Source organism: Rattus rattus, chromosome 7 (assembly GCF_011064425.1).
Source record: "Rattus rattus isolate New Zealand chromosome 7, Rrattus_CSIRO_v1, whole genome shotgun sequence".
In the NCBI taxonomy this organism is placed as follows: Eukaryota; Metazoa; Chordata; class Mammalia; order Rodentia; family Muridae; genus Rattus; species Rattus rattus.
The window spans coordinates 25,302,579-25,326,031 of NC_046160.1; the positions used below are offsets into that span (position 1 = coordinate 25,302,579).

At 40.6% G+C, this 23,453-nt stretch overlaps 2 protein-coding genes across 2 annotated transcripts in view; one reads left to right on the forward strand and one right to left on the reverse strand.

Annotated features, from left to right (window-relative positions):
- Positions 1-23,453, forward strand: part of Itsn2 (intersectin 2) — a 108,692-nt gene that overhangs the window by 39,426 nt on the left and 45,813 nt on the right. Inside the window, exons 15-22 of the mRNA XM_032909166.1 lie at positions 1,066-1,153; positions 4,154-4,293; positions 5,407-5,487; positions 13,748-13,884; positions 17,554-17,690; positions 18,620-18,717; positions 21,575-21,750; positions 22,024-22,168. Coding sequence (XP_032765057.1) covers positions 1,066-1,153; positions 4,154-4,293; positions 5,407-5,487; positions 13,748-13,884; positions 17,554-17,690; positions 18,620-18,717; positions 21,575-21,750; positions 22,024-22,168 — 1,002 coding nt within the window. The remainder of the gene's footprint in view (positions 1-1,065; positions 1,154-4,153; positions 4,294-5,406; positions 5,488-13,747; positions 13,885-17,553; positions 17,691-18,619; positions 18,718-21,574; positions 21,751-22,023; positions 22,169-23,453) is intronic.
- Positions 16,483-17,052, reverse strand: LOC116906280 (60S ribosomal protein L29-like). The gene has a single exon (XM_032909164.1). It carries the CDS (start codon positions 17,050-17,052, stop codon positions 16,582-16,584), a length of 471 nt encoding a protein of 156 aa, XP_032765055.1. The 3' UTR covers positions 16,483-16,581.

Consider the following 23,453-nt stretch of genomic DNA (forward strand, 5'->3'; position numbering starts at 1 on the left):
AGATTAGAAAGTCCATAGGCCTCTTAAACCCGGGCTAGGCCTGAGCTGGGTTCTGCGTGAACACGCACCACTTTGAACTTAAATAAAAATGACTTTTCTTACTGGTTTGGTCCATTGCAGGTGAAGGCACTGATACGGGTCTACCCCCACCACAGAAGCAGTGTCACTTCTGTATGCTCTCGAATGCCAAGTGAGCAAGGCTGGAACTAATCCCTGTAGTGAGGGAAAGTCCTCATGGCTTAATCACTTCCTATAGCCTTACCCCTTAACACTATAGCTGGGAGTCCTGTATCAGTGCTGGAATTGGGCAGGACACACAGATTCTTACCATATCTTATATTGCAATAAAGCTTATGCTATTAATTTTAAGAAATTTTGATTAGAAATTACTCTTTTTGGAGCTGTGGTGAGGAAACATTAAATATTTCTCTCAAAACCCTGGTACTTATTTACTTGTAGAGTCTGGTTCAATTATTGCTGTTTGAAAAGAAGGATATTAGAAGTATTGTCCACCTGGAGGGTTGTCTCACATAACTTCTTTTACCACAAAGATGGACATCACTTTTCCTCGTGTCACAGCAAAGCCATTACTTTTTTTTTTTTTTTTTTCCGGAGCTGGGGACCGAACCCAGGGCCTTGCGCTTGCTAAGCAAGCACTCTACCACTGAGCTAAATCCCCAACCCCTAAAGCCATTTCTTATATGCTTGAAATGCTTCCCTATTTCTCCCTAGGAGTTCTGTCCCTCTTTGATGTGTACATAATTGTGATGGAGTGCCATGGCCTCCTTGCACATGCTGTCAGTACACAGATGCCCTTCTCATTCTTTCCAACTGTCATCCAGTACAGTATAGAAAGTTTAGGTCTCTAGACCCTCATGAAGGCATTCTTGATTATCTTTAAATTTCAGCCAGCCATTCCTAAGTATTTGAAGAAATATTTTCTTTTTATATCCTATTTAATTCTATACTATAAACATGTAAGAGATTAAATCATGTTTTAAAGTTTTCAAAAAATTCTTGGAAATTATATTGCTTTAAATAAGATTCTAACTTTCTTTTTAAAAGGAATATCAAAATAAGCTTATCTATCTGGTACCTGAGAAGCAACTATTGAATGAAAGAATTAAAAACATGCAGCTCAGTAACACACCTGGTAAGACTCTGTTTTATTTCTTTTCTAAATCATTTTAATATATTATTATTATTATTTTTAAAATGACATTATTAAAATAATATTTTGCCCATAAATTAAAAAAATTTAAATGTTAAAAATATTATCATAAATTGTATTAGCTATGTATCTCATTGCTGTGACCAGATATTGGATAAGAAATAATTAAAGAAAGGGCAGATTTATTATTAATTCACAGTTTAGATAGAGGTACTAATCAGGGGAAGCATGCCCTCATGTATGAAGAATGTAGGAAAAGTGGGACCACCATATGCAAAAGAGTGAAGTTAGCCCCTATCTTATCCTGAAAATCAGCTGAAAATGAGTTCAAGACAGAAGCGTGGGCAGCATGATACTTGCAGCAGCACTTGGTAGACTGAGGCAGAGGGTAGCTAGGGATCTGAGGTCAGTCTGGGCTGCCTAGCAAACTCCGTGTAAGCCTAGGCTAAAGAATAGGACCCTTTCAACACCCGCAACAACAGTGATAGATTAAAACCTAACATAAGATGCAAGGTTTAAACTCTCCCCGAAAAGAACAGACAAAAGTACCGTGACATCTTCTGCAAACATTTTAATAAAAATTTTTATGAAATAATTTATTTTAATAAAATGAATTCTTTGAGAATTTCATACAATGTATTTTGCTCATATTTCTTCCACTCTGCCCTCTAACTCCTCTCAGATTCATCCCTGCCACTCTATCTCACCTCCAACTCATGTCCTCTTGTTTGTTTTAGCTTTTTAACATTTATTTTATGTGTTTGGGTGTTTTGTCTGCATATATGTTTGGGCACTACATGTATGCAGTGAGTGAGGTGGCCAGAAGAGGCGTTGGATCTGCTACAATTGGGGTTACATAGAGCTGTGAGCCACTATGGGGGTACTAGGAATCAAATCCTAGATGTCTGGAACAGTAGCCAGAACTCTTAACCACTGAACCATCTCTTCAGCCCCATTACAGTTTTTAAAACTCACAAAACATAAAAGTAGAAATAGTAAGTTGTCATAGAAACAAGAGAAGAAATATGAAACAAATCATTTTATATCAAACTAAAAGGTTTCTGCACAACCAAGATGAAAGATGACCCATAGATTGAGAGAAAACATATAGCTGTTAGGGGTTTAATATTCAAAATATATAAGGAATATACCCTACTCCTCTACCCCCCAAATCTCCAAAACAAACAGGAAAACCCCATGTAGTCCAATTTAAAAATGAACAGAAAGGGGTTGGGGATTTAGCTCAGTGGTAGAGCGCTTGCCTAGGAAGCGCAAGGCCCTGGGTTCGGTCCCCAGCTCCGAAAAAAAGAACCAAAAAAAAAAAAAATGAACAGAAGACTTAAATTGACATTTATTTCCCCCTAAAAGGATAAAATTACTAGTATTTGAAAGGTGATCACTATTGCTTATCACTGAGTTGTCCCTCATACCAGTTAGGATAGATGTTGTCAGAAAGAGTAAAGGAAAATCTGGCACACCATGGTGGGAAGGTACATCAGAATAGCTATTATAGAAAATAGTAAGGCAGATCCTTACATAATGAAAAATTGAACTATCATATGACCCACATCTGAGTGTGGATCTGAAAGAAGTAAACCACTGTTTAAAGGCATGTGCACATGCGTGTCCCTTGTAACCTCTGCACAACAGACAGGGTGGAGACAGATGTTCAATAGGAAAGCAGGTAGAGAAAATAAATGTGTGTGCAGTTAAGCTCCAAAGAACAGAGTAGAATGCTGCTTACCATAAAAAGGGTTACTTTTAAATGAAACAGGCATACCATAGGCTACTATGGAAATGGAACTAGACCTTCATGTCCTAATTGATAAAATATATTATTAAACTTAAGACTGGGTTTGTGGCTCTGTGGTAAAGTGCTCACTGTGTGTGTGTGCGCGCGCGTGTGCGTGCGCGTGCCCACGAAGCCTGTTTCAATCTCTACTATCACCAAAGCTTAACTAAGTAAATAAATATATGAATGTTACAGAACACAGAAGATACTATGAGACTATTAAGTAAAAGATGAATGAATGTTCACATATCTTAATGTGTATTCATTCATTCATTCATTACAAATGCTTAAAAGGAGAAGTTGGGGCTTCAGATGCAGGAGGCCTTAGCATTTTACTCCATATGTTTAATTTTATTCAAACTTATACTTGATTTCTATACCCTCAAAATACAAAATTTTAAGTTATGAATTTAGATAGAAATTTTACTATTTCATTTTAATACAAAACACTCTTTTTATACCTAATTTCTCTATCTTCTATGCTTGTATAATCTTTTAAAAAAATCATGTACAGTGAAACCCTCTCTCTTTACCTCTTAAAATGTGTTATTATATAATCCTGTCATTAATACTTACTGGGTTTTTGCTGTGGGTAGTTCTCTGTCCTTGAGCTCATTATAAGTAAGTAAGAAGGTACTTTAAGAGCATATTCTGTTAACTGAGCATTTACTGTGAGTCACACTTTAGGCCATGGCTTTAGACTCACATCACTTAATGAGGTAGATGATAGCATGCCCCTTGTGTTTGGTGAAACACTGTTTCTTTCTTTTCTTGTCTTTTTTTAAAGATTTATTTATTATATATAAGTACACTGTAGCTGTCTTCAGACACACCAGAAGAGGGCATTAGGCATCAGATCTCATTACAGATGGTTGTGAGCCACCATGTGGTTGCTGGGATTTGAACTCAGGACCCCTGGAAGAGCAGTCAGTGCTCTTAACCACTGAGCCATCTCTCCAGCCCTCAAACACCTTTTCTGACGTGGAGTTTTTCAAGTACTGGTCTTTCAGTACAGAACCAATATTTATATCCACTTCCTTTGAGGACATTTGCAAGGTATTATTTGGGAATAAAAGTCTTGTCTCAGTGTTGTATACTTTTTGTATCTCTTTAGTTGTATCATTTGACCAGACAGGAAATGACATGAGCATCTGCCAGATGTGACCTGACTTGATATTTTTGTACTTTAGATTCAGGGATCAGCTTACTTCATAAAAAGTCATCAGAAAAGGAAGAATTATGCCAAAGACTTAAAGAACAATTAGATGCTCTTGAAAAGGAAACTGCATCTAAGCTCTCAGAAATGGACTCATTCAACAATCAACTGAAGGTATATGTCTCCTATTATCTTCATGCTCCACAGCTGCTTCTTGCTAAACACATGTGTTACCTTTCCATAATTGCTTATCTCAGCCCCTGGAATCATAGTATTGGTTTTGATGATGTGATGTTCTCTGAAGTTTAGTAAACATTGTGTCAGGAGACGAAATATTTTCCTCAGAGTCTCCAGGGTTTGCTGACTATGCTCCTTTTATTGGCATCTGTGCATTTCAGACAGCTGCCGTTGCCAGCACTTGAGCGGTAATGTTAGCAACACTCTAAAGTAGAAAACAGACTGGCCATGGTGGTGCTCACCTGTAAATCCCAGGAGTTGGAAGCTGACACAAAAGGGTCAGAATTCAAGGCCATTCCTCAGCAGCCTAGAGAGTTTAAGACCACCTTGGGCCACTTGAGAGCCTTTCTCAAAATGGGGAGGAGGGGTGAAGATGGAAATTTCCAAATTGCTCTGATGGTAGGTCTTCTAACACACCAGATTCTTCTTTTCTTTGCTTGTTTGTGTCTTTGTTCTAATATAAATAACCTTTAAGAAATGATACAATGCTTAATGAAACCTAAAGTGAATCTGAGACCATAAATTTTATCTGAAAAGTTCACGATTTACTGTTTGCCCCCACGGCAGAGCAGATGCCCAAGCACGCTGCACGTTTCCTTGTGGGACAATGGTGATTGGACACTGAAGCCATACCGATAGAGATAATAAAATGTTAGTTGGATACTCAAGCTATGAATGGAGGTAGTGAAAGCCAAAACTAGACTAATGGAACTTCATTCAAATTTGGGAATGGTCTCAGTTCATCCTTTGCTAACTATTCGTGAAGTTATCAGAGCATACAGTTTTGTATAGTAATTCTCTAATGACTTACTGGAGAAACATTAGCAACAACTATGAAATAAGCAGTATGATCAAGAAAAAGCCATGGTGGCTTCAGTTAAGGACAGAAGACAGGTGAATAGTGCTGACAGTGGACTTCACACAAAGATGTATTCTTTAGAAAAGTTTAAAATGAGTACTGGTCAAACAAGCCAGTCCAGTTTTCTTCCTTAAATTCCTTTTTAAATCTGTGCATAGTTTAATTGGCCTTTTGTCTGCCTTATCTTACAGTGTGGGAATATGGATGACTCTGTTCTTCAGTGCCTTTTGTCTCTGCTAAGCTGTCTCAACAACCTCTTCCTCTTACTTAAGGTTATTTTCTAATATCTAGCTTCCTTTTTTTAAGTTGTTTTACTGTTTTCTTTTTTTAAACTGGACTATTCTTTGCCTTTATCTGATTATCTTTGTTTGGAATAACGTATACAATAAACCCTTTTTCCTTCTGTTTGCTCTAATATGCTTCTGCTGCCTAAATGCCTGTTTGAGTCTAATGCCAGAAATCAGGAAGGCTGTCCAGGGCCTCCGTCCTGACACCATCCCTGTGGATTGGGTTACCTAGGGGTGCTTCAGGAGAGAACTAAGGGAATCTGAAGAGTGAATCACCCATGTCCCTTGAAGCATTACTTAAGTTTCTACTTCCTTCAGTCTAGGGTAGGAGCATGTCTTGTGTGCACCAGGCTGCTTCCTAATTCGAATGTAAGGGGAAAATGCAAAGAATCAGTAATTACTTGCCAGGTCTTGTACTCTGACATACTTACCCTTGAGATAAAAATTAATATGTGCAAATCATATGTTTGCTGTGTCCTTAAATACAGACTATTCAATATAGTCAGTGAAGTCCTCCTTTAATGGAGTTTAAAGACAGGTGACTTACACTTGCCTACCCAAGTATTCAGTGCTAAAATGAATGCAATAGGCAGTTCCTTACATATTCCACAGTAATTAATTACATCTCCACTCTTTCAAAAGGTAAGGCAGATTGCAAAAGGTAGTAGCAGCAGGGTCCCAAATGTTAGAAATGACTGACCAGGTTATCTGGTCTTAGAATTTTGCTACGGATCATATAGACTAAAGTGTGAGTTTCTTCACTGTAAAATGTGTCTAGTGTAGATTTGTGACTATACTCACTCATTGAATAGTCTGATCCTTCCAGTTAGCACTGATTCTCCACAGGCCAGCAGACCACTCTGTCCTGCTTTACTTTCTTCCTTCTGCTTCCTGCCTTCTAGTTTTTCACTGCTTATTGATACTTTCATCAGAGGCAATTTAGGACACTGAAGGGGTGTGAAATCTGTTAGTCAGTAGCTAGGAAACTTTCTGTGGTTACAGAAAGCAGGAAAAGAAGCCTTCTTAGTCGTTGCTGTAAGGGGATACAGAGGGATCACTTAACACAGTGCTGAAATCTTCCACTGACTCCTGCAGCAGGGTCCTCTGAGGACTCCCCTGAAAAAAGTACCATCTGAGTTGCAGAGTAAGCAGAAGCTGGGTGCAGTGGGTCAGCAGTGGCTGGGAATGAAGACTGTTAACTGCTTCTGAGGCACCCCGACAAGAATGGAAGGCATGAGGCTGAGAGATGTTAAATGAAGGGACAAAGAGCACCAGGAGATGTGAGAGGGGATGAGAGCTGATTGTGTGAAGTATGGTAATCATAGGTCCCAGTCCCTGCTTGCATGGTCACCATGCAAAGGGCCTATGTAAAAAGGCCAGATGTGGCACAGCCACCTGTAATCCCAGTGCTAGGGAGACTAGAAGGTAAGGGACCTTGTCTCAAGTAAAGTGGATGCCATGTCAACCGTACTCCAGGCACAGGCCAGCCCCACACCTAGCAGTGGTCAGCCAACACAAGCCAGACTCCATGGGGTTTGTTTGTTTGCTTTATTTTTAAAAGAGAAAGAGAATATGAACTTGGGCTGGTAGAGAGTTAGGGGAGGAGTTGGGGAAGGAGTGTGAATATGATCACAACACATTATATGAAATTAAAAAGAATAAATTGAAAAGTAAGCTGAAAGATATCTGATGTTGAACTCTGGTTTACACATATATACACATGTGAACACACACACACACAAAAGAAGAAAAAAATGGATGAAAGAATGAGAAGAAAAGAGAAAAAACCGTATCATAGATAAAAGAATTTCTTTAAAACAAATATTTCCACAGGCTGGAGGAATAGATCAGTGAGAGTTCTAACCCTGGTTGAGGTGTTTAGGAAAAAGAGTGTATGGGGGAATTAGGAAATTTCACCAGAGGGAGGGGCAGGAGAGAGAGAGAGAGAGAGAGAGAGAGAGAGAGAGAGAGAGAGAGAGAGAGAGAGAGAGAGAGAGAGATCAGCCTTGGTGGATGGGGTGGGTGAGCACAAGCATGAGAGAAGAAGACAGTGTGTTGAGCAGAGTTAACTGTCTCTTTTATTCCAGGTCATGAGTTTACATTGAAGACTACATGCCTAATGATAGGATTTTCCTTCACTAATTTATAGCTTCTTAGATACAAGCACAGACATGGCGAGTGAGGTTGGTTCACGGCTTCATCTAGGTTTGGGATTTTAGCAGCTAAGATGCTGAAGATGGAAGGGCAGGGGAGTTACAGATTGTAACATGAGAATCGTGACAAAGACAACTCTGAAATAGTGTCTGGATCATAGAGAAAGGATCATAGAGGAAGAGGAGCTGAGGAAGAAAGTGAATGCCAAAGCCAACCGAGTTGGGGAGGCTCAGTGAAGCTGAGAAACCCTTGAAATGGCAACAGTTCAGAAGCCAAGAACTTAATGTACGAAGAATAGGCTATGTCCCCAGTGGTTGTTCTGGTTTGATGTTAACAGAACTCAAGGCATGCTAGTAGGAACGTTCCGTTAAGAGGCACTTAAAAGGTCTGATCTCAGAGGTAGGTTTTGATTGGATCATCAATATAGAGGTCAAAGACACAGGGACAGGCACATGGTGGGGTGTTTTGTGAACCCACATGTGCTATACAAGTACTTTTGCTGTTCTTATCAAAGAGTTGCACAAAATCTCTAAAATATCTAGTGTGATTAAAAAAAAAAAAACCTACCGCTATTGACCAGTTATTGAGTAACTGAGGAAGTGCTTTTCCATAGAAGGAAAGCAATCTGCCAACACCAGCATTGTTAGTGGTAGCCTCCAGCTGGTAAGGGGTAATTCGTGTGTCAGGTACATCTTCTCTCCAAGATGAGGTACAATAGCAGGAAGTGTGGACCTGAAGAATGGCTTTGAGGCATGGGGGAGGAACTTTGGTTTAAGTAATCTACAACTACAAGACCATATTTAGTTTCTAGTTTTGAAAATAACAGAAGTATGAGTAATTTCATGGCAGTTTGTTGGCTTACATTTGATATTGATGGAAATGCTGGATTTCAGATAGAAGTTAGTGAAAATAAAAATCAATTTTGTTCTTAGCCACATTCATGGCCTTCTGAATTCTCCTAAAAATAATTTTAAACCCTCAGCAGTGCATTGGCCCTTGGATTACAACCTGTTGCCCTGTAGTGAAGGCAGTGCTGTGGTTTGCTCATTTTCCTTACCTGCTGTTTTCTCTCAGTAATAGAAATTGGGATGAGGATTTCCCACTTTGCTTATGTGTTTGTCTCTTTTAATTTTGCTTTCTTACAGATTTTAAGGCTATGCCGCTAGTGTGAGTAGATTTTAAATTGCTGTAGTTTACTGGTGGATAGGTCCATCTGTCATGACATCTCTTCTAGAGATGCTTCTTGCCTTAAGGACTAGTTTTTCTGCCTGTTATCCCAACACTGGGAGACTAAGGCAGGAGGTCTGCAATTTCTAGGCCACCCTGAGCTACAAGTGACTTTGAATCCAGTTTGGCTATATAGTAAGAACCTGTCCAAAAGCAAACAAACAAACAAACAAGTGGAATAGGAAACCTGGGGAGATAGCTCACTTGGCAAGGAGCTGGCTGTGGAGGTATGCAAGCATGAAAACCTGAGTTTAATCCCAGTTTATCCACAGAGAATTCCTCACATGATGTATGCGTATAAGCCCAGTGTAGGAAGTAATGGATACAGCATGGAAGGGGAGGCAGAGACAGTGTAATCCCCAGGGCTTTCTGGCTAGCCAGCCTATCCTAATTTGTGAGCCTGAGGTCCCAGTGTGAGGTCCAGTCTCAAAAACAAGGTAGAGAGCCTGAGGAGAGACACTCAAGGTTGACTTCTGGCCTACAATCATGTGTTAATGCATATGCACAGAAGCATACACAACACACACACACACACACACACACACACACACACACGATTTTTTCAAGGATGTTTCCTGATATATTAGTCTAACTGTCCCGCCTTTCTTTTGCCCTGTTGGCATGGAATACCTTTTTCTACCTTATTTATATTTATATTTATACAATATTCATTTATTATATTATTATATTATATTATTATATTATATATAATTATATATTATATATTATATTTATACAATATTTCATTTGTATTTTATCTTTCAAGTATCATAGTTATAGTTTATAATTTCAGTTAGATATTTAATTGGAGTAGTAGTCTGTTTAATAAACTTACTGACAGATTTGGACTGTAAATTTTTTTCTTTTATTTATTTTGTCTCATCTATTTTATGTTTCTTTTTCTTACTTTGCTCTTTTTTTAGTGCATTATTTATTTGTGTTTACCATTTCCTGCACATATATTAAACACTTTGAGCATAGTCCCTGCACCTACCTGCCTGTCTATTCAGTTTCCTGCACATACATGATTGACTTTGAGCATAGTCCACCACCATTATCCTTCCTATACTTTCTAAAAAGTCTTTCTCCTCCTTGCATTTTCTTTTTTCTTTTTTTTTTTTTTTTTTGGTTTTTTTTTTTGGGGTTGGGGACCAAACCCAGGGCCTTGCGCTTCCTAGGCAAGCGCTCTACCACTGAGCTAAATCCCCAATCCTTTCCTTGCATTTTTTAAAAGCCTACTTCATTTAATTGGGATTATGCCTGAGCATGGGTGGAGAGTTATTTACTTAAGCTATGGCAGTTTAACAAAGGTTACACCCACCTCTTCCCCAGCAACCATTAACTGTCTGTCTATAGTTCCTTCTGGGAGGGATAGGAACTGAGTGGTTTTTTTGCATTCACTCTACCTCTTCCTTCTCTGACCTAGCTATACCTTCCTTTATTTTTCTGGTAGTAGGTATCCTAGAGACTACAGTTTGCATCCTTGTTTTATTTAATATCAATATTAATCTGCTGGCTTGTATGTCTGTATACCATGTGCATGCCCAGTGCCTGCAGAGGCCAGAAGAGGATGTCAAGTCCTCTGAAAGTGGAGTTGCAGATGGTTGTGAGCTGCAGAGTGGGTGCTGGGAATCCAACCCGAGTCTTCTGAAACAGCAGCCTTAACTCCTGAGTCATCTCTCTAGCCCTTTTTCATTGACTTCTAGTATACATATTTTTTGTTGTTGTTGTTGAATTCCAGCCAAGCTTTTTATATGAAAAAAAATTCACAGAAATAGTTTGGATATTCATTTGTGATTTGATAAGCATGGTTAACTTCTTTCCAAAAGTGATTTTCTTTTGCTTTTGGCAAAAGAATGGAACAAATCACTTTAGTTTAATTACTGACTGAGCTGATTCAAAGCAGGACTGGCATACTTCTGTGGTGGTTTGAATGAGAATGGCCCTCACAGATTCATATGTTTAAAAGTTTGACATTGGTTGGTAGAACTGCCTGGGAAGGATCAGGAGGTGTGGCCATGTTGGAGGAGGTATGTCTCTGGGAGTGGAGGTTGAAACCCCTGGGAGGTTTCAAAAGCCTAGACCATTCCCAGTAGCTAACTCGTTCTCATCTCTCTCTTTCCCTCCCTCCCTCTCTCCCTCCCTACCTGCCTGCATGCCTGCCTCACATTTGTAGATCAGACACATGTATATTCTTGGCCACTGCTCCAAAATGTGTCTGCTTGCCTGATCCATGTTCCATACCACGATGGGAACAGAGTGCAGCTCTGGAACCCAGAGCCCCTCACTTACTCCTTACTTCTGAGGGGCCCATGATAGACACTCAAAATGTGCACTTCTAGGGGAATTCTGTAGCATGAGTTATTTTGGATGCACCACTTTGAACTCCTGAGGAGCCCCAGGTATGCACCCGCCCAGAAGGTATCCTGGACCCTCAAATGGAAAACACACACACCAGTTAATCATAAAATGCCTTTGCTAACTCAAGACTGCATTTTAAACCTTCCCTTTCTACCCCAGGCCTGGAAACTCACATGGCTGGTTGGCTTTATCTCCTGCTATTACTGCGTGCCCTTCTTCTTCTCTAGTCCTTCTGATTCTCCCTGCATCATACCTGGGCAACTCTCAGTGTCCTGCCCTGTGCTCAACCACTGGCCACTGGCATCTTTATTGATAGATCAAAAACCAATTGGGGACAGGACCTTCAACCTCTGGGCCTGCAGATTCAAGGCATTAGCACTCTTGTCCAACAGAATTCCAGTGCGTTTATTCCAGCCTTTCTCAGAGATGGATGCCACTACTTTCTCTCAGCTTCTCAGATGGCTGTATGCCTAGAAGGAGGAAGCACTGGGTGTTAGGTACCCGTCACCTTTCTCTCATTTCCTCTCTCCAGGATCGCACTGTCTCTGGTGCCTTGACAGTGTCCCAATGTCTGTAAATGAGTATCTTCTATATCTTATTCAACTTCCTAGATTTTGGTAAAACTTGAAACTATAAGAATTACTCAATCTTTGCTGGGAGAGATCCCAATTATTAGACATTTTGCCTAAGTCAGCTATTGGAAGAAAGCCTATTTCAAGGACTCAAGGCTTAAAATAAAACCTTGGAAAGTTACTGCCACTCAATCTCAGGGATAAGTTGGAGACTAATATTAGACAGGTCCTGGCTTCCACCACTAATAGCTAATATTTATCGAAAATCTATGTATGAAGCATGCAATACTATAAGTACTTTACGTGGATTAATTCATTTTATGTGAACAGTAGCTCTTGAGATGCATTCGGGTTCGGAAACTAAAACTTTCAGGAGATGATACAAGTGTAATTGACAGAACCTGACTCAAAGTTTTGTGAACTTCTCCTAGAGACATACTTCTTAACATTAAACCAGCCTACATCTCCACATAACCATCATGCTGTTTTGTTTTTCAGTAGAATTTAGAGACAAAAATAACAAATAAAATTATGGAAGCTAAGAGCTGTGTGAAACTTAACCTGAACACAGCATTTGTGTAAGTCCCAGACGCTTGGGCAGTCTCAGTCAACACGCTACCCCTTAGGCCACACAGCTCAGTTGGTTGACCTCTGGCTTAGCTCGGCTCTGGAAGCACACAGGTTTTCCTGTTTTGGGTTTAGAGTTTTGTCACTAGGAGAGTAAGGGGACACTGTAGATTTAAAAACAACAACCACAATATATTCAAATATTGTCTCGCTCTCTCTCACTTACCGTTATGTTTCATTTGATTATTTTAGGGTTTTCCCCTTCTTCTTTGTTTTCTTTTCTTTTGTTTTTGTTTTGTTGATTATTGTTAGTTTTCTTTCCTTCAGCCTCTTTTTTTCGTTTCTTTTTTTTCTTTCTTTTTTTTTTTTTCTACTCTTGTTAAGAATTCTATAGATTCAAAATAGTGGCTATTCAAAGATAGCCAGGATGAGAGTGAGTGGGAGGCTAGCCTCTGGGAAAGGCCATTCCCCACGCTGAGCGATAGAATTGGAGACGGGGTTCCTGGGTCCTCAGCTCTGCCTCACTCTCTAGTCTTTTCCTCTGTGTTTTATGTTGACCTCATTCCTGTCAGTCCTGTCCTCCCTGGGTAGTAAGGGAGTCAGATTTAGTTTATCTCAGTTTAATGAGCCAGACAGACAAGTTTCTCTTTACAATTCTTAATCAAGGTGTCTGGATCCCGGAAAAAAATCTGACCCAGCTTGGATCATATTCATGTCCTTTTGAGAAGTCATTCTGAGCAGGGAAATGAGTGCTGTGATCTTTTAGACCAAGTGTAGTGGTTGCTTCTGAATGGAAATACAAGGAACACTGAGACCTGCCAAAACCACATCTCAGAAGTCACCGTGTGTACTTGTGGTCTTAGCACGGAGAAGGTGGAGACGGGTCCCTGAGGCTTGTTAGCCAGCCAGCCCAAAGCACTAGGCAAGTGTCAGACAAAGGACAGCTTCTGTGACACCCAAGTCTGACCTTGATCTTTGGCCTACACCCCCCAACACACACACACACTTCACACACCTACATATATACAGTTCACAAAATTTTTCTTTAAATGTTATTATAAGCAAATTTTCCACATTTTAATGAATTGCATTTTCTATCAAAAGTAATACTTCAAACAATTGGTTTATTAAATATTTTATGTTCTTTATACATGAACTGATGTGGAAATAAATATTTGTCTTAGTAGATGCATGAAGTACTTACTGTATTTAAAACTTTTATATCATGTGGATAGGTTTTTTTTAACCTTTAAATCTTTTAAATTCAATTATACTTGTCTTAGTAATTTGTTTTTAATGCAAATGCTATATTATTAAATGATTAAAATACCTAAGTATTGACTTAACTTGTATTTTATCCTTAGGAACTCAGAGAAAGCTATAATACACAGCAATTAGCCCTTGAACAACTTCATAAAATCAAACGTGACAAATTGAAGGAACTCGAAAGGAAAAGATTAGAGCAAATTCAAAAAAAGAAACTAGAAGATGAGGCTGCAAGGTAATTAACATAACCTTGTTCTGTACTATACTACTATTATATGAATGCGTTGTGAATGTCTTGTATATTACTATTAAAATTCTGCTGAGCAGTGGTGGTGTGCACCTTTAATCCCAGCACTCAGGGGCGGAGGCAGGCAGATTACTGTGAGTTCCAGCATAACCTGGTCTACTGAGTGAGTTCCAGAACAGCCAGGGCTACACAGAGAAACCCTGTCTCAAACAAAATAAAATTCTAGCTTTTGTTGCACATTGCTTTTGTTTGTGAAAATGGAAAGGGAATTAAAGTATTATTTTTAAATACTATTCAGATTCCAGTTTTATAAGTTCAATTCTCCTTTTAGGCATTAAATTTCCATTAAATAATTATATGGTCTACTAGTGAAAGATAAGGACGTGGGAGTCAGACCTGGGTTAGAATTCTTCGTCTTCCCTTTACTATTTGAGGGATCCCAGAAAACAGACCATTTATCTTTCTAAAGCCTAGTTTCTCTATTTGAGAAACAGAATACGGTTTACCTCATAGATAAATGTAGGCTTTAAATAAATAATGTAGCTGGAATCACTTACATCTTGCACATTGCACATAATGAACCCTCATTAGTTCTCCTCTCTCCAGTAAATCTGTCTGTTCTCTGGAAGGTCATTAAAGAAAAAACCCATGAACTAATTTCTCGGTGCCACTAAGATATATCGATCATCTCCATTTAGAGCAGAGGGATGGGCGGGGACATCTGAAGCATAAACCTTTTCTTTAGCATCTGTATGGGGCTTGTGTGGGGCTTTGGTCTTTTGTCAGTAAAATCCTTTATTTCTCCAGTGCTAGAAGTTAGAATGGTTGGTAAACAAATATTAGTGCGCCAGTAATTCTCCTCCTTAGTAAGAAGCAGATGAGTAACAACCGTGAAGAGCTGACAGACACTGGGAGAGAAGCACATTCCCGCCTAGCAAGCCTCTGTCCTTAGTAGCCTTAATGGCCAGTGCCAACACTCCTGGAGTGACAGCTTTGCATGTGATGTGGATCTACTCTGTATTCTTCCTCCTCCTGGATTCCTCATTTATGTAGTTGTGGCTTCAGACAGTTAAAGGGCTTTACTGTCATTCCAGGTACACTCTGTCCATGGCCTCCTAGCCAGAGATACTGGAACAACACAGAAGGGAGGGGTTCAGTCAGTAAAGGGCTTGCGTTGCAAGTATGATGACCCAAGTTTAATCCCATAATCCAGGTAAAAATGCGGTTGCACATAGTTCCAATTCACTGGCCAGCCCGTCTAGCATAATTGGTGAATTCCAAGCCAATGAAAGACGCTTACCTAAGGAGGTGGACAGGGCTTTTAAGGATGGTACCTTAAGTTGTGTTCTGACTCCTACCACATACACACGTACACATACAGGCATGAGCATGAGCACCTGTACACATAAATGCATTAGCACATGTGTAGCCATGAGAGCACACACACACACACACACACACACACACACACACACACACACACAGAGAGAGAGAGAGAGAGAGAGAGAGAGAGAGAGAGAGAGAGAGAGAGAGAGGCATGAACACACATATATATCATTTTTTAAAAGAATCATACAGACAGTGAAGTTCTTCACTTGGCACTTACCTTGTGCTGTTTACCACTGCACAGAGGATCTGTGCAGCGATCATACAGTCCATGAGATAAGAACTTTCTGTGAATACCTGCATCCCACAGTTTTTCTCAGGCTTAGAATTATCAGTAATCCATATTTTCATTTTATTCAACTTCCTACATTTTGTCTTTTGTAGTAAACCAGAGATGTTAAAGAGAATACAAGTAGTGTAGACCTCAGTTCAGAGCTTCATGTTAGCACTGTAGCTTGGTTTCTTGGCTGTTTGCCCAGGTGCATTCCTTTTCTTCTCCTAGGCTTTGGTAATAGTTAGGTCATCATATTTTAGATGAGGCATCACCTGCTTCTGGACTAGTTTTTACTCACTAGCATGGCTAAGAAGATTACAGAAGAACTAACTAATTTTCTGGAGTTGCTTATGCTGCTGTAATAGTCAGATCCAGGCCACCAGCTCATCCCTTGCTTTGTATTCACTCTCCTATCCAATCCCCCATCTAGGGCAGCTAGATATTTCATAGTGCACAGCTATGGACAGGAGAAGGTGCTTTTTGAAAGACAATTTTTTTTTATTGCTACCTTAAAAAAGTGTTTATATTCACTTAGACAATAGCACTTTTCTTCTTCTAGGCGTATTTCTGTGACATGACAGCTGAGTATTAGAACTAATGTGTATTACAGCTCTCTCTCGTTCATTCTTATGACCTCATTCAGAGAGAGCTGCCACTTCTACATTTAGTACCTTCCCTAAGCCTCAGCTCTAACAGAGTAGCAGAGATTGTGGCTGGGCACATCTCTGGGATTGGACAGCACTTATTTATTATACCCCATCATCAAAGTGGGAACCTTGATTGATTTTTGAGGTCTCTATTCCTTAGTTGCTAAAGAAATTTGGAAATTCTAGATAATTAAAAAAAAGTGGAAGCCTCCTGATTGCTTTAAACTTGGTGGTCCTGGTTTGTTATTCTGATATGTAGATTTTTTTCGTCTCCAAGTTTATTTGTAAAAACAGCATAGGACACTGGTCATCGGCAAATAGTGTGTAGGTGGTTGTGTCACAGCCGTCCGTCTGTCTTCACACTGGCAGGAGCCTGTTCTATGGGGCCTTCACAGGGGCCTGGGCACCCTTGGGAGCCTGGGCTGGAGCTGAAACCTGGGCCTTAGCTGGAGCTGTGGCCTCTGCCTTGGTTTGAACCTTGGGCTTTGGTTGGCAGAGCCTCCGACCCTTGGCCATGTAGCTTTGAGTCCTCTTCCCAAGCGTGGGGTGAGCGATGAAAGCCAGACGGCTGAGTCTGCGGCTCGAGCCCTTTGGCATCTTGGGCTTGACGGCCTGAGGCTTCACAAGGGCCTTGATGGCCTCTGCTCGTGCACTCACGGCCTTGGCATTGCTGGCCTGCGTCTTCTTCAGGCCTTTCTCGTTGCATTTCTTGGCAAAGTGTGTGTTCCTCAGAAACTTGGGGTCGACCCCCTTAAGAGATTCATATCTTTGTGACCGGGGTTTCTTGATGCCATTTCTATGCCATTTTCGGGACTGGTTGTGTGTGGTGTGGTTCTTGGACTTGGCCATGTCTGCATGGTAAGCCGTGGCTCCTGCAGCACCTGGGACCAGAAGAGAAAGAGCGATATGTAGATCCCACTCAAAGTAGTGCACAGCTTCTTGAGGAAGCATGCTGTAGTGGGATAGAGGCTGAAGGCTGTCCCAGGATCCATCTGGCCAGTCTCCACTACTCTGATAAAGCTGAAGCTTAGGGAACCAAAGCCACAGGCAGGCAGGGCTTGTGAGGAGTCCAGGCAGAAAGTAGCCTCACACTTGCCCCGTGCCTCCTTCCTACTTAATCTTGGATTCCCAGGGAACCTGAAGTCTGCAGCATTCTCATTTGTACACCCCAACTCTCCTTAGTCTGTGTCTGTCTTTGGCTGACTGGTTTCCCTTCCCCTCCCTCAGTATTCCTTGCTGGTTCTCCAGCCAATGGGAACCAGATCTTCCAGTATGCCTGTCAGTTTGTTTTGGTTTTGTGTCCCACATATTAGGATATTATGTAAACTCTTCATTTCTCTTATTTAAAAGGAAAGCAAAGCAAGGAAAAGAAAACTTGTGGAAAGAAAGTATTAGAAAAGAGGAAGAGGAAAAACAAAAGCGACTCCAGGAAGAAAAGTCACAGGACAGAACTCAAGAAGAGGAACGAAAAACTGAGGCAAAACAAAGTAAGGATAAGGTAGACCTGCTAAGAACAAACAAAATAAAAATAATAAACCAAAAGATGCTCACCTTTAAGTTTCATTTTAAATTGAATGTGTGTGAAAAGTGTATCCACATGTGGGAACTAAGGGTAGAAATCACAACATAGCACAACAGACAGGGTGGCGTTATTGACTCACATAGAAGATCACCTACAATTTTCAGAATGGATGCAATCGTAAATATTTACTCTGCTTACCAATGTAGCCGAGCCCCTTATTTGACCAAAACAATAATACAATTTTAAGTCTTTTTTAACATCAACCTTTTTTTAGAAGTCATAATTCCTCATACAGTTTGGAGCCCATTCTAACATACTTCAATAGTACACCTACTTTTAGATAGGTAAACGTCTGGATCCGTGATAGTGATGTAGTGTGTTCGTATTTTTTAACATAACATTTTTAAACGTATCAAGTCCAGGATGTTTGTGAGTCCTTCAATTTTCCCTTTAGAACAAACTAGTAAACCTACAGATGTTTCTTTGCCCAGTCCTGTTTACTCAGTGGTCTCTCGTGGCTTCCCTTGTGTACATTCTTTCTCTGTCGTAGTCTCACTTCCACTGATGTGACCGTGTCTCTCCCCTGCTTAGATACTGCACTGTGCACAGCTGCTGTGCTCCCACCTTCCCTCCCTCAGATCCATGCGCATGCCTCAGTCTGTGAGGCATCACTGTTTAGCTGCCTCCCACGTCACTTAGGACGAGCGTGTGTCTTTGCTTTGTATTGACTCCCTGAGTAGTCACACATCTGGATCCTAACAAGTCTGACTTGAGCAGAACTCTGTTATCCTGCTTGATGCTCACTTCTGTTTTAGATGTTAAGCTCTTTACTGAATCATGATACAGATGTGTATAATCTCAAATAACAAACGATGGTAATTATCTTTTTTTCAGGTGAGACAGCCCGTGCTTTGGTGAATTATAGAGCATTGTACCCCTTTGAAGCAAGGAACCATGATGAGATGAGTTTTAATTCTGGGGATATAATTCAGGTAAGAAATGAAAGCCTTTCTGCTCATGAGTAAGCTAATTACAAAACATTGTGCTATGTTTTCTATATTTGAATTTTATATATTTCTAAAAATATTTTACATATAGGAGGCAAACAGAACAAGAAAATATTACAAAATTTTATTATATAAAATGCAAACTAATCTATAGTAACATAAAGTAGGCCAGTGTTTCCTAGAAGGTATGGTGAGGGACAGGAGAGAGAACTCAGAGTGAAACAAGAGGAAACTGTGGGTAATGAGTGCCTTATTATCTTATCAAAGGCATATAAATATACAAAATATATTATCACTATGAAATATATGTTAATTACATCTCAAAAAGTCGCTTTTAAAAACTGTGGAGGAAAGGGATCAGTAGATTTGGGAGCAGTGCAGAGTGTAGAGGATGGAGAGAAATTAAAACCCAATAAAGGACATGCATGCATGACAACACAGTGACAAGACCCACTACTTAGTATGTTAACTTGAAAAGTGAGTTTTAAAGTTTTAATGGAATCTGTATAGTTTGAGAATGTAACACTGTTGCTAGGACGGTTAGGTGGGAGTGGGTGAGTGGGTAGGGAAGCACCCTCTTAGAAGCAGGGGGAGGGGGCATGAGATGGGGGCTTGTGGAGGGGAAACTGGGAAGGGGGATAACATTTGAAATGTAATAAATTAAATATCCAATAGAAAAGAGAAAATAGAGATGAGAAACCGTCGACAGGTTCATTTATTCATTGAGGTAAGCAGACGTGTGCTGTGCTAGATGGAGTAAATAAAGGCTCACAGACAACTGAAAGATAGACATGGATACACAAGAGCTGACTGTGCCAGTATCAAAGGAATGTGTAGACATGAATAATCAGCACATTCTCCTCAGTTATAGCAGTTTCATGGGAGAACACCACCTTGGTTGAAGCAGTTTAACCAAATCTGAGTGTGAGTAAAGATTGTAATAATTTATGTTACACAGAAAAAGATGCTATTACTTACTGGGATTTTTAAAAAAGAACTGTTTTTAGGATGACGAGACCAGTTTCGCTGTAGATATAAGTTAGAGATAAGAACCACAGACTTTTTGTATGTAAGAGCTGCAGTTTTGATGGTGAGAGTAATAGCAATCAAAGATGAACGCAAAGGAGGAAGCGCCTGACCTTCCCAAAACCCAAGCCAAAGCGAACGCCTGGAAAACCAGGCAGACAGTGCCAAAAGGAGTCCACAGCCACAAGCAGAAGATCCTCATGTCACCCTTCTTCCAGTCCCCAAGACTCTGTGGCCCTGGAGGCAGCCCCTATACCTTCAAGAGTGCACCCAGAAGAAACAAGCTCACCACGGTGCCAGCATCAACTCTCCCCGACCACGGAGTCAGCCGTGAAGACAGAAGACAATGGCACACTTGTGCTCACTGTGGGTGTCAAGGCCAACCAGCATCCGATTAAACAAGCTGTAAAACTCCACGACATCAATGTGACCAAAGCCAGATATCCTGATAAGGCCTGACTGAGTGAAGAAGGAGTGTTCTTCGCTGGCACCTGACTCTGGACATTGCCAACAAAACCGAATCATCTAAGCTGAGTCTATCCAGCTAATTCTAAATATGCACCTTTCCCCACCATTACGAAAGAGGAAAATGAATAACAATCTGAGAGCTTAGGCCCAGGACCAGGGAGGTAGGCTCAGCCTTAGACTCGAGATGGGACTAAGCTGCTGTCTAGATGAAGACATTGTGCAGGAGTTAGAAGTTGGAGATTGCCCTCTGGGAAATTAGTCCATCCTGAGATTAGAGCTTTAGGATTCAGTATCCCGTGAGAGCACTGACCAAATCCTAGGAGCAGATGGGCCTGTTCAGGAAGTGTATAGCACAAGCAAAGTGACCAACCATAAACTTTGAGGTGAGGTCCTGTTTAAGGCAGCTACCAGGAAGAGCAGGAGACACAGTTAGCTTGAGGCTGTTATACTGTAGGAAAAAGAAAAGTATTTAAGGGGAAAAAAAAGAAATTGGTTTTTTACTACTTGGAAAATAGTACCCAGAGGTTTTCCAGTTCAGCTAAGTCCCACAAAAGTGACTAATTGTAGGATATTGAAAGTTTACAAGAAAGGAAATCAGCAAAATACTGTATAAGTCAGATGTGAGGGGTTTATAAAGCTGTAACATAGATGTTAATTATACCTGAGTAAAAATTATGTAACAATATGGATAGAGTAAGAAGTACAATGAAAGAGAGGTGAATCTTTTTGTAAGCAACAGCCAACAGATATTTTTTAAGGACTGAAATAAATCCAAGAAGTAACACTATAGTTAATATTTGAAGCTGGGCATGATAATTGTCATAGGCAGATTGTCACAAGTTTAAGATCAACCAGTGCTTTGTGAGTTCTGTTAAATATATAGATATATATTCACACACACATATACATATACATGGAGTAGGGAACTAATTTTTTGGTTGTGAACTGTCTATAATGCTACTTTTTTATAACTTATTTTCATATATTAACTTTGGGGGGGGGGTTTGTTTTGAGACAGTGTCTCACTATGTAACTCTGGCTACCCTGGAGCTGATTGTGTAGACCAGGCTGGCCTCAAACTCACAAAGATTCCTGCCTCTGCCTCCTGAGTGTTGGGATTAAAGGCACACACCACCATGCCTGCCCACGTATATTAACTTTGATAAAATTTAAAAAGATAATCTGTTCACGATGAGAAATGGAAACCTAATAATTTGTAGGAAATGCCTTTTATTTCAACTGGGATTAATTCTGAATCTGAGAATGCCGTGCAGTAGTCCACACTTCTGTATATGTGTAGATTTCTAAACCCTCAACTTTCTTTTTCCTCCTCCTTCTTCTTCCACAGGTTGATGAGAAAACTGTAGGAGAGCCTGGTTGGCTTTATGGTAGTTTTCAGGGGAAGTTTGGCTGGTTCCCGTGCAACTATGTAGAAAAAATGCTGTCAAGTGACAAGGCTCCATCTCCTAAGAAGGCCTTACTTCCTCCTGCAGTGTCTCTTTCTGCTACCTCAGCTGCTCCCCAGTGAGTCGGGGCTGACAGTGGGTACACATAGCTTGTGTGTGAATACGAATGCATAACTGCGTAAACCTGATTCTTGATTTTTTTCTGATTCTGGTTTTATCTGGGCTGGCACTTCCAACATTTCAGTACTAAGATTTAGTACTTATACTGCACAAGAGTCTTTATCTATAAATCATATTTAAACAGCATGTAATAGATAAGTGGGTAAGCTGGTAGTACTCGGTTAGTTTCTGGATAACTGAGTATACTTACAGTAAAATTTTACACTTGCAGACCACTCTGTTCAAATCAACCAGCACCAGTGACTGATTATCAAAATGTATCCTTCTCAAACCTTAATGTAAACACAACGTGGCAGCAGAAGTCCGCTTTCACCCGCACTGTCTCCCCGGGGTCTGTGTCCCCCATCCACGGACAGGTACGTTTTCTGTGTCTCTGTGTGCTTCAGTGTTCGCTTTGCTCTGGATTCCATACGGAGGCATCCATCTTTCCCCCATTGTGCAGAGCCTACAGCATCCAGTCTCTGTTCTTGTTTGTAAGTATGTGCAACTGAAGTATGATTTCTAAGTATCTGCTCAATAATTCAGCCGTACAGATTGGGCTGGGGAGGGGCATTGTTTTTACCTGGCTTGGAACCTTAGTACTTGCAATATGTGGTTACATACACTAACGCTTCTAAAAAGTAGCAGACTTCACCACAGTCAAGCCAGAAGTGTATTTTCCAGCGTTTTATTATGTGCTAAAAGTTCAAGAAAAACATTTGTTGAAACACTGTATCACTAAGTGGTTTATAACCTACTGGAGGAATCATACTTGCATGTGGCTGTGAAGTATGAGAATATGACAAATACACCTACAAAGTTCTGAGGGCATGTGGAGGGAAGGGCAGATATCTTAGCCCATCTGAGATTAGAGAATGCTCTAGGAGGAGCCATGTTTGCATTGGGCCCTCAACAGAAGTCAAGGCTTCTCCACACCCAAGTCCCCTAGTGAAAGAGTAACGGGAGGAGGGTCACTGGGGCACCCGAGTTAGAGGCGTCTGCAGACAGACACCTTGTTTGTATAAAGCTAGGTTATACAATGTTGAGGAAAGGGTGAAGTCAGGTTGGTCCAGCAATGGTATGGGTGAATTCCACCAGCACTTGGGAAGCTCTGGTAGAAGAACTGGGATTTTGAAGGCAGCTTTGGCTACATAAAGCATTTAAGGCTAGCCTGAGCAACGTAAACAAGGCACTGTCTCAATCAGTAAACTATCAACCAACAAATAACATTGTAAGGTAAACATTTAGAGAGAGGTTAGGGGTCATTAGTGGGGTAGTTACTACAGTACTAGGCGTCTGGCAGTAAGAAACCAAAAGAGGTTGTTGAGAGACCCTGACTCTTATAAACCCTGTGGCTGGGTTGACAGCTCAGTGAATAAAGCCCAACAACCTGTGTCTCTGTCTCTGGAACCCACATGAAAACTTAAAGCAATAGTGGGCACATGCGGCTGTGGAAAGATGGGAGGTAGAGACAGGAGTCAGCCAGGACCTCGTGGGTTGGCTGGGTCTACAGAGTATACAGCATAGCAACAAAAGCAAGAGAGACCTTGTCCCAAAGAAGATGGAAAGACAAGGACTGACTGCCAGAGTTGTCTTCTGAGCTTCATACTCATGCTGTGGCATGTAGGTACACACACACACACACACACACACACACACACA